Source organism: Syngnathoides biaculeatus, chromosome 5 (assembly GCF_019802595.1).
Source record: "Syngnathoides biaculeatus isolate LvHL_M chromosome 5, ASM1980259v1, whole genome shotgun sequence".
In the NCBI taxonomy this organism is placed as follows: domain Eukaryota; kingdom Metazoa; phylum Chordata; class Actinopteri; order Syngnathiformes; family Syngnathidae; genus Syngnathoides; species Syngnathoides biaculeatus.
In genome coordinates this window covers 20,127,820-20,142,062 of record NC_084644.1, presented here as the reverse complement: position 1 = coordinate 20,142,062, position 14,243 = coordinate 20,127,820, and the positions used below count along the sequence as shown (strand labels likewise).

At 39.5% G+C, this 14,243-nt stretch overlaps 1 protein-coding gene across 1 annotated transcript in view; it reads left to right on the top strand.

Moving 5' to 3' along the window:
• usp45 (ubiquitin specific peptidase 45) overlaps window positions 1–14,243 on the top strand; it is a 68,434-nt gene that overhangs the window by 19,719 nt on the left and 34,472 nt on the right. Inside the window, 4 exon segments of the mRNA XM_061820638.1 lie at window positions 4,908–4,942; window positions 4,944–5,060; window positions 8,196–8,291; window positions 10,153–10,283. Coding sequence (XP_061676622.1) covers window positions 4,908–4,942; window positions 4,944–5,060; window positions 8,196–8,291; window positions 10,153–10,283 — 379 coding nt within the window.

Sequence of the window (14,243 nt, the reverse complement as noted above, 5' to 3'; positions counted from 1 at the left end):
GTTCATTGTCATGTTGAAAGACTCAGCCACGACCCATCTTCAATGCTCTGACTGAGGGAAAGAGGTTGTCCCCCAAAATCTCACAATACATGGCCGCGGTTATCCTCTCCTTCATACAGTAGAGTCGTCCTGTCCCATGTACAAAAAAACACCCCCAAAGCATGATGCTACCACCCCCATGCTTCACAGTTGGGATGATGTTCTTGGGATGGAACGCATCATTCGTCTTCCTCCAAACACAGTTAGTGGAACGATGACAAACGTTCCATTTTGGTCTCGTCTGACCACAAAACTTTCTCCAATGAGTCTTCTTTATCATCCAAATGGTCATAGGCAAACTTAAGACGGGCCTTGACATGTGCTGGTTTAAGCAGGGGTACCGTCCATGCCATGCATGATTTCAAACCATGACGTCTTAGTGTATTACCAAGAGTAACCTTGGAAAGGGTGGTCCCAGGTCTTTTCAGGTCATTATACAATTCTTGTCGTGTGGTCCTGGGCTGATTCGTCACCTTTCTAAGGATCATTGAGACCCCACGAGGTGATATCTTGCATGGGGCTCCACTCCGATTGAGATTGACCGTCATGTTTCGCTTCTTCCATTTTCTAATGATTGATCCAACAGTGGACCTTTTTTCACCAAGCTGCTTGGCAAGGGATGGACAAGTGTCTTTATGCAGCTAATGACCTCACACAGGTGCATCTGAGTCAAGATAATACATGTGGAGTGGAGGTGGACTTTTTGACGGTCAGAATTCTAGTTGATAGACAGGTGTTCAAATAGTTATTTCCAGCTGTATCACACAAAGGAATCGTTAAAAAATCACACATTGTGATTTCTGGATTTTTCTTTTTAGATTCTCTCTGAGTGGTCATGCACCTACGATAAAAATTTCAGACCCCTCCATTATTTTGAAGTGGAAGATCTTGCAATATAGCAGGGTGTTCAAATTATTATTTTCTTAACTTTATTTGCCCACTTAATCAGTGCACTTGAGGTTTAAAGTGAAAATGAATGGATTGGAGTGAAGTGAAAATATTCTTGCACCTCTCTTGGAGTAAAATAAAAAAAGAAAAGTTTTTACTCTTCTGTTAAGACCTTTACCAAGGTTTTGAAGTTGGTCTTTGGGAATAGTTGTCTTTTGATCCAGAATAATAGAGTAGTCAAAGGTCACTGATGTATCGCTTTTTTGTCCAGTTTTGTTCTCTCTAAAAGTGTAAACAATTTCTGTGCTTCTTTGCATATCTCGTGTGAAAATGAGCATGGAGTGCAGGGGGTGTTGGTGTACATGCATGCATCTGGATCAGTCCGAGCACTACGGTGCTTTTCTCCACCCTGGGGAGACTCCACTCTCACTCTTACAGTTGCCCATACTCGTGCTGAGCAAGAAGGGCCAGGTGGTGGTGCTTAGTGGGGCACAGTCAAGCGTGGACATAGCGCATGTTAACATTTGCCATCGTTGCTTGCTGCAGGGAGAGGAAAAATCTGCTTTTCCATATGCTTGTGCTCATTGCAACCCTTCCCTCCACCCACTACACCCCTCAACTGTCCTCTGCTGCCCCCTCTCCCTCTCCAGTCTCAACCAGATGGCTCCGTGAACATTGTTTACCTTGGGTGACGGTCCCAGATGCAGATTGTGTCCATAGGCATCCCCATTCCGCCCAGTTAGTTCCCTCGTCGCTTTCCCTCTGAGGTAGTGCTAACCGGAACTCTTTTTCACAAGCTGCAGTAGGACTGTTGAGTGTTTTTTTTTTTCTTAATTCTCTCACACACCACAACAACCAGGCATACATCCTATGTCAATTTCTCACTTGCACTTTACACGATTCACATATTTTCAGCATCAACTGCAGTCTGGAAGCACACTTTCTGACAAAGGGCTTCAGTTTATCTCCTTCCACGTTGTGTGTTCTGGACATATGGGTGCTCCCTTATGGCTTCGTGGAGTAGCTGGAAACCCCAGATGTTGCCAACACGGGGCCAGATGTAATAAGCACGACTGAGTGGAATGCTACAACAGACTGCCATCTCAACAAGCTGAACCTCCATAATCCCAAAACTATTGAGATGGGCCTAGAAAGGCTTTCTTTCTGATAAGCACATATTGACCATTTAATTTCAGGCCACATTGTTCAGGTAGCAATAATGTGAGATTAGATTGAGTTGGACTTAAAAAGTACAACAGGATGTTATATTTTCAGAATAAAATTGTAAAAAAAAAGTACTATGGTGTTCTGAGCAGCCAAATAAAATTGAGTTTTGAGCATACAATTTGAATGGCTTAGTGTTTCACATGAACTTTATATATATATATATATATATATATATATATATATATATATATATATAAATGTGTTTTGAATATTTTTCTCTGTAAATATTCTCTGGAGCAGTGAAGTGGTAAGTGGTTAAAATGTGATATATCCCAAGTAGTCTTTAGATGATCAGGGTTTTTTAGGCTGATCACCGATTAGCGAGTTTAAAAAAACGGTTACGATCACCAGTCGTATCAGAAGTGGAGCTATGAGTTTATTGAAATAAAGCACTGAAGCCACAAAAAGTGAAGTGCAAAGTAGCGCAGGAACCCTCTATATACAGTAAATGAACAAATAATTTAAATATCCCATATTTTCCACACTGTAAGGCACACTACATTATAAGGTGCACCTTATGAATGGCCTATTTTAAAACTTTTTTCATATTTACAAGGTGCACCACATTATAAGGCGCATAGAATCGACGCTACAGTAGAGGCTGGGGTTACGTTATGTATCCATTAGATGGAGGTGCACTAAAGGCTCAATATTGATCCATATACAGTGAAGAAAAGAAGTATTTGAACACCCTGCTATATTGCAAGTTCTCGTGCTTAGAAATCGAGGAGGGGTCTGAAATTTTCATCGTGTCCACTATGCGGTGATAATCTGAAAACGAAAAACCAGAAATCACAATGTATGATTTTTTTTTTTTTTTTTTTTTTTTTTTTTTTTTAACAATTTGTGTGATACAGCTCCAAATAAGTCTATCAGCTAGAATTCTGACCCTCAAAAACCTGTTAGTCTGCCTTTAAAAGTCCACCTCCACTCCATGTATTATCCTGAATCAGATGGACCTGTGTTAGGTTGTTAGCTGCATAAAGACACCTGTCCACCCCATATAATCAGTAAGACTCAAACGTGTAACATGGCCAAGACCAAAGAGCTGTCCAAAGACACCAGAGACAAAATTGTACAACTCCATACGGCTGGAAAGGGCTGCGGAGAAATTGTAAAGCATCTTGGTGATAAAACGTCCACTGTTGGAGCAATCATTAGAAAATGGAAGAAACTAAACGTGACGGTCTATCTCAATTGGAGTGGAGCCCCATGCAAGATTATCACCTCGTGGGGTCTCAATGATCCTTAGAAAGGTGAGGAATCAGCCCAGGACTACACGACAGGACTTGGTCAATGACCTGAAAAGAGCTGGGACTACCGTTTCCAAGGTGACTGTTGGTAATACACTAAGACCGAATGGTTTGAAATCATGCATGGCACGGAAGGTTCCCCTGCTTAAACCAACACATGTTAAATTTGCCAATGACTATTTGGCTAATACAGATGAGTCATGGGACAAGGTTTTGTGGTCAGATGGGACCAAAATGAAATGTTTTTGTCATAATTCCACTAACCGTGTTTGGAGGAAGATGAATGATGAGTTCCATCCTAAGAACATTATCCCTACTGTAAAGCATGGGGGTGGTAGTATCATGCTTTGGGGGTGTTTTTCTGCACATGGGACAGGACGACTGCACTATATTAAGGAGAGGATGACCGTGGTCATGTGTTGTGAGATTTTGGGGAACAACCTCTTTCCCTCAGAGCCTTGAAGATGGGTCGTGGCTGGGTCTTTCAACATGACAATGACCCGAAGCACAAAGCCAGGAAAACCAAGGAGTGGCTCCGTAAGAAGAGTATCAAGGTTCTGGCATGGCCTTGCCAGTCTGCAGTCCTAAACCCAATAGAAAATCTTTGGAGTGAGCTGAAACTCTGTGTTTCTCAGCGACAGCCCAGAAACCTGATCTAGAGAAGATCTGTGTGGAGGAGTGGACCAAAATCCCTCTTGCAGTGTGTGCAAACCTGGTGAACAACTACAGGAAACATTTGACCTCTAATTGCAAACAAAGGCAACTGTACCAAATATTTACATTGCTTTTCTCAGGTGTTCAAATATTTATTTGCAGCTTTATCACACAAATAAATCATTAAAATATTAAACACTGTGATTTCTGGGTTTTTCTTTTTAGATTATCTCTCTCACAGTGGAAATGCACAAACGATGAAAATTTCAGACCCCTCCATGATTTCTAAGTGGGAGAACTTGCAATATAGCAGGGTGTTCAAATACTTATTTTCTTCACTGTATATGGCGCACCGTCAACTTTTGAGAAAATTAAAGGGTTTTAGGTGCGCCTTATAGTGTGGGAAAATGTAGTACTCATTGCATCAGTTTGTGATCAGATCGGTGATTTTTTTTTTTTTTTTTTTTAAGTAATTAATCGGTGATTGGCCCCAAAATTCATCATTTTGTAAATGTTCCAGATAAAATAATGATACTGAGTTCCTCTGTGAATTTTGGCCTCCATGAAAGAGATTTCAGAGGGTCTTTATCTTAATATGAGCCATTAGATACCAAATTTAAAAGTCAACTGACCAAAGCATCTCAAAATTTCCTTTCATGGAGGCACTGTTGGGGTTGGACAAATGAGTGTTAAGGAGACATTAAAAAGAGAAAAGTAAGTTACTAAACTTGTAATCTTATGATCACAATTTGTGAGTTTGGAAGAAAAAAGTCGAGATTATAAGGGTTGTCAAATTGATTCTGGAATAATTTTTGGAATCATGGCAATTTGTGTGTCATGCCTTAGCAACATCCACCAAGATCCAGAAATTGAGAGAAGAGCCCCACTGATTATAAAGATCCCTCAAGAGGCAAAAGCTCAGTCATCAACAGTGCCTTGGTTGCTGTTAAAGGCATCAATAACCTTGGAAACACCTGCTTCTTCAATGCTGTTATGCAGGTTGGTACATTTCTGATTTAGTTTTAGTTTAAGTTTAGTAAATCAAAGGTACTGAAAAACTGTCTATTCAACAATTTGATGTCTGCAATTTATCCATTTGTATTTTCAACGTGACATTTGAGAACGGCTATATGGAGATGTCAGTGTCAAATAGGAGAAAGCAGCACAAGCTAATAAATATGTCTCTAAAGCTGTCTGGCACTGTTCAATGCTTTCAAACCCTATCCGTCCATTTTCTGAGGCACTTATCGTAGAAAGAGTCGCAGGAGTTTTGAAGCCTATCCCAGGTACATCAAGCAGTTACACTCTGAACTGGTTGCAACCCAATCGCAGGGCACATCGAGACGGACATACTCTTACTCACAATCACACCTGAAGGCAATTTAGTTGGCAGTTTTTGGGATGTGGGAGAAAACCGCAGTCCCTGGTGAAAACTCACACAGTCACAAGGATAACATGCAAAGTCCGCACAAGCAGGGTCAGGATTTGAACCCCGGTCCTCAGAACTGTGTGGCAGACACGCCAGTTGCCCCACCTTTCCGCCTTACAAAAATAAATTTTAGGATGTTTTGTAAAACATAATTAAAGGCAAATAATGATTGCGCATCCTTTTCAGCCTATTACATATTAAATTGAATACAGTACGAACACTACAAAAACATTAAACTGATTAACTTTATTTATTTTGAAAATGGCGGCACAGTGGCGCAACTAAAAAGCATTGGCCTCACAGTTCTGAGGACCCAGGTTCAATTCCAGCCCTCTCTGTGTGGAGTTTGCATGTTCTACCCATGCCTGTGTGGGTTTTCTCCGAGCACTCCGGATTCCTCCCACATCCCAAAAACATGCAAAATTAATTGGACACTCTAAATTGCACCTAGGTATGATTGTGAGTGCGGCTGTTTGTCTCGATGTGCCCTGTGGTTGGGTGGCAAACAGTTTGGGGTGGACACTGCCTCCTGCTCGTTGACAGCTGGGATAGGCTCCAGCACTCCCGCGACACTTGTGAGGATAAGCGGCTAGGAAAATGGATGGATGGATTGATATTTTGAAAATACTCATACCTTCAATAGGATGCCTGATACATGTTCCAAACAGCTGAGACAGTCATTAAAAAGGTCCTAAGAATTTACTTAATTTTATTATTTTCGATGAGAAGAGTGGAAATTGCATCAGTTGACCACATTTTAATCATGCAGAACCGATCACTAATCAATATGGTGGCGTAATGTGCAAACAAAGACAGTGACATGGCTGAGACACAGAACAGCCCTGTTGAGTCTTTTATTACAAATAAAATACAGCACACGAACACGTTTGTGTCCTTCGTTTATTCAAGTTGAGAGTAGCGCTCACTTAGTAGAGGAAGAACACAGTTAGCCACTTCACTCCGCTCTCCTGCATACGCTACATGTGAAAAGCTAATTTCAAATCAATACCCATATTCCGCACACCTCTTTGGAATTATTGCGATACACACACCTTCAGAAAATTTTTCTTGACAAGTCAAACTTCCAATGGTGATCCCGCGACCAAGTCCAAAAATCAGTTGATGATTGTAAATTAAACTGGCTAATGTATTGTGAGCTGTGAATATATGGCAACAGTAGAAGCAATTCAGAAAAAAAAAATATTGGAGACAGAAGTTGGGATGTTTTTTGGCAAGGTGCAGGTGAGGCAGGTGGCTTTTGAAGCACCACAACACCACAACAAATGACAGGAAATACAGCAAGTGGCGCAAGGTCATTGCGCAGCGAGTACAACAGGGAGGAGTGTAGAGGGGAACTAAAAAAATATTAATTCCGATTTAAAAGTATATGCTCCAAAAAAATGATTGTGCCCTTTTCCGCAGGCTAATTTAATTCACCATCACATCCATGTCAATCAATTGATCAATGAATCTACTTTATCCCCAAGGGAATATAAAATGCATGTGGAGTATTAGTAATAGAAAAAAGGACCGACAACATTACACCAAAGTCATGGACAAAATGCAAAATGGAATAAGTAATAAGTAGTGTTTGATATTGAAACTGGATGTGAGAGAAAGGCTTCCATTCGCCACCTTATTCATTGCTTTATTTCTTTGTCTCCAAAACATGTATACCCATATGGATGTGTTATCGTTTCTGTACATGTGCACACTTTTTCCCACCAAGGTGGATAGATAGTAGGACAGACATGGCCACACTAATGGTTGAACTAATTATCATGAAATTATCCTTGAAATCAGTGTTTGATTTGAATGTCGTGAGAAAAATGGTAGTATTTGCCAGCGATATTAAACACTGCTTGATCAGTGTTTACTTGGTGATGAGTTTTGATGATCTGGTTTCCACTTATTCTTCTCCAATATGTGTAAACACTCACTGTTTTTTTCATTGAATAATCAAGTTTTTTAAGTAATTTTGAAAAATATTCAGTGCAGTGACAAATACAATGCAAACATCCACGTTTACCTGCTCACACATGAGCAGCCTTCGGTGGGTGCAGAGCATGATCAGAATACAATCCAACCATAAAGCCTGCCAAGTCTGTCTCTGGTTGTGTCATGGTCACTGCAAACTGACATGCCTCTTTAACAATAAAGCTGTTTTTCCGCCATTTTGTTAATCACCCCTAAGACCTTCCTCTTTGATTGAAATTCGAGTGAGCACGCTTTACTTGCGATTTCCTCTCTATCACCCTCTCTCTCTCTCTCCCACTCTCTTTCTCTCTCACTTCTTTTGTATTGTCTCCTTGAAAACTGCAATCTTTTTGGTGAAAACATGTAATTGTTAGAGGATGAGCTGTGTCTGCTTTCACAATGCCAGCTCCATTGTGCGTTTTCCATAGCAACTGTCTTCATTGCCAAGATGTGACCAAACAAATTTCTTGAAAGCAAAGAAAAAGATACTTCTCTTATGGGACATTGACGACTTCAAACCAAGACTCTTCATTTTAAAGCAACATGGCAAAGTGACTATCATTCCTTCTAAATTTGCAGAACATTTCAAAAGGACATTTTAAATGAACGCACAGAACTCCAAATCTTTTCCTCAAATCCTCAAAGAGAGGAGTGGATTAACAAATGGACTGCGCGATATAAAAATGTGATTTAATCATATACGAAATTTTAAATGTTTTTTCTTACAGAATCTGTCCCAAACACATATGCTCAATGACCTCATCCAGGAAGTGAAGGAGAAAGGGTATAAACTAAGGATCTGCCCCCCAGTTGAGAGCCATCTGGTACAGCTACCATTTCCTCTTCTTGCCTTTTGGATTTGTTTTTCAAATACTAATTGTCAACTTACTGGGTGAGTGTTTATAGATGGTCTTGAAACAATTTTTGATATGTTACTCAGCTGTAACATTCATCATGGAATATTTAAATTAAAGAAGTTAATTAATTAGACATAAATTTAACTTATTTTTTTCATCTCATTAGATAACTTTGTCACACAAATGTAAAAATGTTCATCGCTGTTAAATAGTAATGCATTGTTACAAAACACTCCTTAATTCTGTCAAGGAATAACTCCCTTTTTGGTGACACCCGATTCTTACTGTGTTAAATGTTAGAGCCCCACAGGTAACCTCCAGTGGAAGATACATCATTTTCTTTTCAAGTTGTTCCAACACATCTGTTGATGCCAATTCTTTTGGAATAAGTATGCTCTCAGATCTGTAGTTAAGTTCCTCTGGTCCAAATTAGTTGTGCGGTTTATAAAGAATGCCCCTGAACCTGCTTGGTTTGTTTCATTCTCACTTCGCTTTATTTGGGCAAAAAATGTAAACCAGAAAACAATGTGTCATATGGACAACCGAATAAGTGAATAGCAGCACAAATAAACACTAAACAATGCAAAACTAGCATTTGTAAATAACTTTTATTGTGTTGACAAGACACCAGCAAATAGTTGAGTACCCTTTAAAAGCATCAGTCAAATGAATTATCCTTGTTTGCATGGTGAAAAGAACCCCTGCTCCTTACCGTTGGACACACTTATCATTGAATGCAAAAGCGGTGAAGGCTATTTTGATGTTGAGGGTATAAATTAAGTTACTCATACAGTCTGCACATTTTAGCAGGCCCCTGGCTTTCACATCAACTGTAAACACACAAGCCACATAAGTGCCCCACATTCAACATGGCCCTCACAGAGTCAAGGAAGGCACATCTTTGGAATTAGATCTAGTCATATTGTATATCTTGGTCTTCTTTTCCATGCGGATTGTCCCAGTAGGGGTTGCCACAGTGTGTCATCTTTTTCCATCTAAGCCGATGATTTCTTGACAATATTCTAATTTTTTTAATTCCTCGTTTCGTGGGATTTATGAGCTAGAAGCCCAAATTATGTAAAAATAAATACATACAGTACTTGAAATTGTTTTAATTGTGGAACCCGAATGTAGCATCTGTGAAAGTTTAACTCTTCTCGTGGTATTATGGAAATACATAAACCTTTCCATGATATTCTCATTTTTGGAAAGGTTTGTATTTTGAGCAAAATTTAAATTGATAGTCATCTTGATTTGTGGTGATGTGACAGCGTGCGTTTGTAATTCAAATTTTAAATTGTGGCAAAACAGTATGCTGACTGACTGGCCACTTATGAAATTAGTCGCCAAACCACGTGCCTTGCGCCACAGTTCAATCAGGTTTAGCCACGTCCCTCGGTGTACAGCAGCCTTGAAACTTCTTTTTCATCATTATGAAGTACAGTTCTACATTACAAACTACAGCCACAGTAGTAAATGAATACCTCTCTGAGCAGCCATTAACTTTTTAAAGACAGAATATTTGTTCCCATACGTAACGTGGATAATATACAGTATTTAAAAACTAATCGGGATTGTTTTGGATGGCTGGTGCATGTGCTATAGTCATTATTGTGTCTTGAGTTTAGTGTGGAACAATTTGTTTTTTAGTGCAAGGAATCAATGTGAACATTTCTGAATGCACTGTATGTTACACTAGTATATTCCTGTGAGTTACTTGAAGAAATTAGCTATCCTGAAGATATTTGTGATGAACAAATATACTGTAGATTTTTTTGTCACTTTGTACCTCCAAAAATCTATCATATCTTTTTTCCCTTTTGGGCAGGCTCCTTTAATAGCAATGCTCCCCAGTCCTGAGCCACTGACTGCAGCCATGCTTCTCTTCCTCCAATGCATGAAAGAACCAGGAAAGGGTCCAGTTAATCCCAAGATCCTCTTTAATCAGCTTTGTCAGAAGTAAGGCACTAATTTTTTAAATTATTAATTGTAGTAGAAGATCTGTTAGTCATAGTTGTATCATTAATAGTATTTAAATCTTGTCTTAACATTAAAGTTTTTCCTACTTTTCTGCTTCTCTTTCTAAAAGAATTACCATCAGAATATGAATTACCAACCATATGGCTACATCACTGATGATGGATTATTTAGAAAAGCTTTCTATACAATCTGAAAAATCCATTACATTTTATCTATCCATTTTCTGAGACACTTATTCTCACAAGAGCCTATCCCAGCTGTCGTCGGACAGGAGGCAGGGTACACCCAGTACTGGTTGCATAGAGAGGGCAGAAAGAGACAAGTCACACTCACATTCACACCTGAGGGCAATTTACAGTCTCTAATTAATGTGTGTTTTGGGGATGTAGAAGAAAACTGGAGTGCCCAGAGAGAACCAATGCAGACGGGGAGAACATGCAAACTCCACAGAGGTGGGGCTGGGATTTGAATCCCGGTCCTCAGGACTGTGATGCCAACACTCTAACCAGTTGCTCCCTAGTGCTGCCCTTTTACATTTTAGCAAGTCTTAACTTGAATTTATAAACTTTGTTGAAACATTGCCAATATTTATTACAACTCTTCTACGGTTGTCAATTTGGTGGCCCGCAAATGCAAATCAAAATAATTGATTTCTATTGTAATAATGCTGATATTGCAAACCAGTATTTTTTTTTTAACAATCCCACTTTGAAAAGGATTGTATTAGTTGAAAACATGTTTTTATTGGCTTCTGATTTAACAACTTGTTAAACAACAATTTGTTGTATCTGCAGTTGAAGCCAGAAGTTTATATTCATTGTGCAAAAACACATTTTATTGTTTTGTCTCACTGTCTGAAGTCAAATTAGACTAACCCTCTACTGTTTCTGGTCAGTCAGAATCACCAAAATTATTTAAAGTGCCACTGATAGCATAATATGCATTTTAAAATAGGTATTGTTATCAAAATTACATATAATATTAGTCACTGATGATAATACAAGCCGGAAAAAGTGAGCTGGGAGCGTTTTATTAAAGCCCAAATTTGCGAAAGTATGACTCTACATCCCAGTGGCGGCCATATTGTCTGTGACGTCATGTGACGTCTCGTGCAGGCATCACACTGGAGCAGTCGCCATTGACAACACGCTGTGCCAAATGCAATGGCAGATGAACAAGATAAATTTTCTGATTTTTTTTTTTTTTTTTTTTTTTTTTTTTTTTTTCTCTGACGCCCCTTCTGAGACTGAAACTCTTTTTGAGGACGAGAACATCTCAGTAGCGAGTGACAGCACCGCGGCCATTTTACCATTTGGTTTTGAGCCATGCCAGGAAGTATATACGTCAGGGGTGCCTCAGCACCGGTGGTCGGTGGGTGTGGGGGGCACTTTTCTCCTCCCGCCTCCCCGCCCAACCCACCTCCGCTAATGGTAGCCTGTGCGCATCGACACAAATAGCACGACTGACTTGCGTAGCTTAAGTTATTATGACTCTGATCTTTTGTTATGTTCTGAGAGAAGGATTACGTCGTCGGACGTGGATTTCTAGAATGTTCCTATAAGGACGAGGATGGCTGTTGACGGAGCTGTTTATTAATACTGTTGCTTTTGGACAAGTACATGGACACCACACTGCCTTGCCGGAACATCCGCTGGAAATAACATTTGCCTATTTCGAACATTCGTTTGAGTTTGGTGACTATACGTCTTTTGGCTAGTTAGCTCGTGTTACACGCGACTAAACTTTGTACTTCTATTTTGTTATTGTTTTGTGTTGTGTGTGTTTAAATTGCCTTTGTTATATTTTGATGGTGTGACCAAGGGGATTTATTCTAAATTCAGACATAACATATTCTATAAACTGTGAAAAATTACCCCCCAAATATTATTTTTAATAGCTCAAAACACACCCTGTCATTTGGAACACAAAAAGCTCTTGTCCTTTGCACCTGTGCAATCCATTTTTTCACGACGAATCGGATCTTTTGGAAACGTGTGAAGAGTGGATCCATCCTTCCGAGTGTTCGAGGAAAAGCCAGCAATACAATAAGCCGGCATTTTGGTAAACACGCAGAAAAACCTGGTAATATCCCGCTGGTACAAGATGCAAAGACACTCAACTCTTGCTGTGAACAAATGGATGAGTCCATTCCAGCTGGTTTTTTTTATTTTATTTTTTTATTTTTTATTTTTTTTTTGGTTTACAACATACTAAATTTCATGTTTTAGGTGTCAATGGCACTTTAATTTTGTTAAATGCCACAATAAGAGAGAGAATTAGAGTATTTTACATTATGTTCTTTGAGTTAAAAATTTTACTTAAATTTCCTTAGCACTTTAGGTCAAACATTTTGGGTAACTTTAGTGGTCGCCTCCATTAAAATATTGTTTTCAATATGTCAATGTGTCTGGGCTGGGTTTTTGTTTAAGCATGGTACATTGCAGGAGTTTGGTATTCCACTATTGTGCAGGTGGGTGACCAGGATATTTGATGCTGGGTGACTAGGTACATCTCTGGTGCGACTTTGACATTTATTCTGGTACCTAGGTTCCATCGAGCATGCATGTGTGTTTTTGTATGTCTGTGGATACGTGTGTGTGCGCACGCGCTTGTGCATGTTGTAACCTCACCTGGTACCATTTCAGCCCACAGCACTCGTGAAACCAATGTGCATCCAGACAGCAATCATTGCAACCACCTGTATGCAATCAAATGTAACTAATCTTACAGTGGGCCGTGTATTACACTGTCATGCATTTGAAATACAGCGTTCCTTCACTACAATGCAGTTCACTTTACACAGCCTTGCTATTGCATGGATTTTGTGTAATTTCTTACAGTGTAGCAGGATTATTATTATTTTTTTACAGCATATCAATGTGCACTGTGTCGTGTATCCTGATTTGCTAAGGGAAACCCTGCATTGTGTTCTGCGTCCTGATTGGCTTAGGGACTGTAGACCATTGTCAACAGCCATGTTTCTCAAGCGATCAAGTGTTAGTTCATCCTCCTTTCTCAACACTTGGGTCCGCTTCTTTCTCTTCAGCACTATAGAGCCACAGTGCTACATCGAACAATTATATGAGTTAGGCAAGCTGAACGCCTTCTGTACTGTACAGGACACTTTGCGTGGAGGAGATTAATTGACCTTCAGCAAACTGCACAGACCTCAGGTGGGCTCGTCGCATTTCCCCAATTGCCCGCCTTAAGCAACGGGGGAGGCCAGCGGGCCCCGCAGTGTTGTGGCTTCAGTTCTCAAACATAAACGAAGATAGCATGTCTGCTGATAAGAATATTCTGGGCCAGAAGACAAAAAAGACCAACAACAAACAGACCTGCTTGTCAGTCGCGAAAAAAAGCAGCAGAGCCAAGCCAACCAGCCAGAGGAGCTGTAAAATCTGCTTGAGTCGCTAGATTGATCATTAAAATTACATTTATTTCGAAAAACTACATTTTTCTTTTTATAGGAAAACGGTTATACAGCAAAAGGAAATGGATGGAGGGACGTTTATATATTTATTTCTTAAATACCGGTAAATTTTTTGGCCTCAAGCAGGTTTTGATTTTTGGTTTCATTTTAGAATACACTGGTGTACTTTTTTTTTTTTTTTTAATCTTTGAAGGTTTGCACTTTGAATGTTTGAACGAGAAACATGAGAAAATGTTAGAGAAAAGTTTGTAAAGTGTGTGGTTATGAATTTAACATTTTTTAACATCCTTAAAACATAAAATGAAAAAAATAAACAAAATGGAAAAAAAATCTATTCCACATATTTCACTTAACGCAGGTATCTTTTGGAACGTAACTCCCATGTGAAATGAGGGAACTGTAAAAGGCTCAGTATTCAGCCTCTGGCACCTGTAACAAAAACTGACCATCCATCCATCCATTTTCTTAGCCACTTATCCTCACAAGCCGCACAAGAGCGCTGGAGCCTA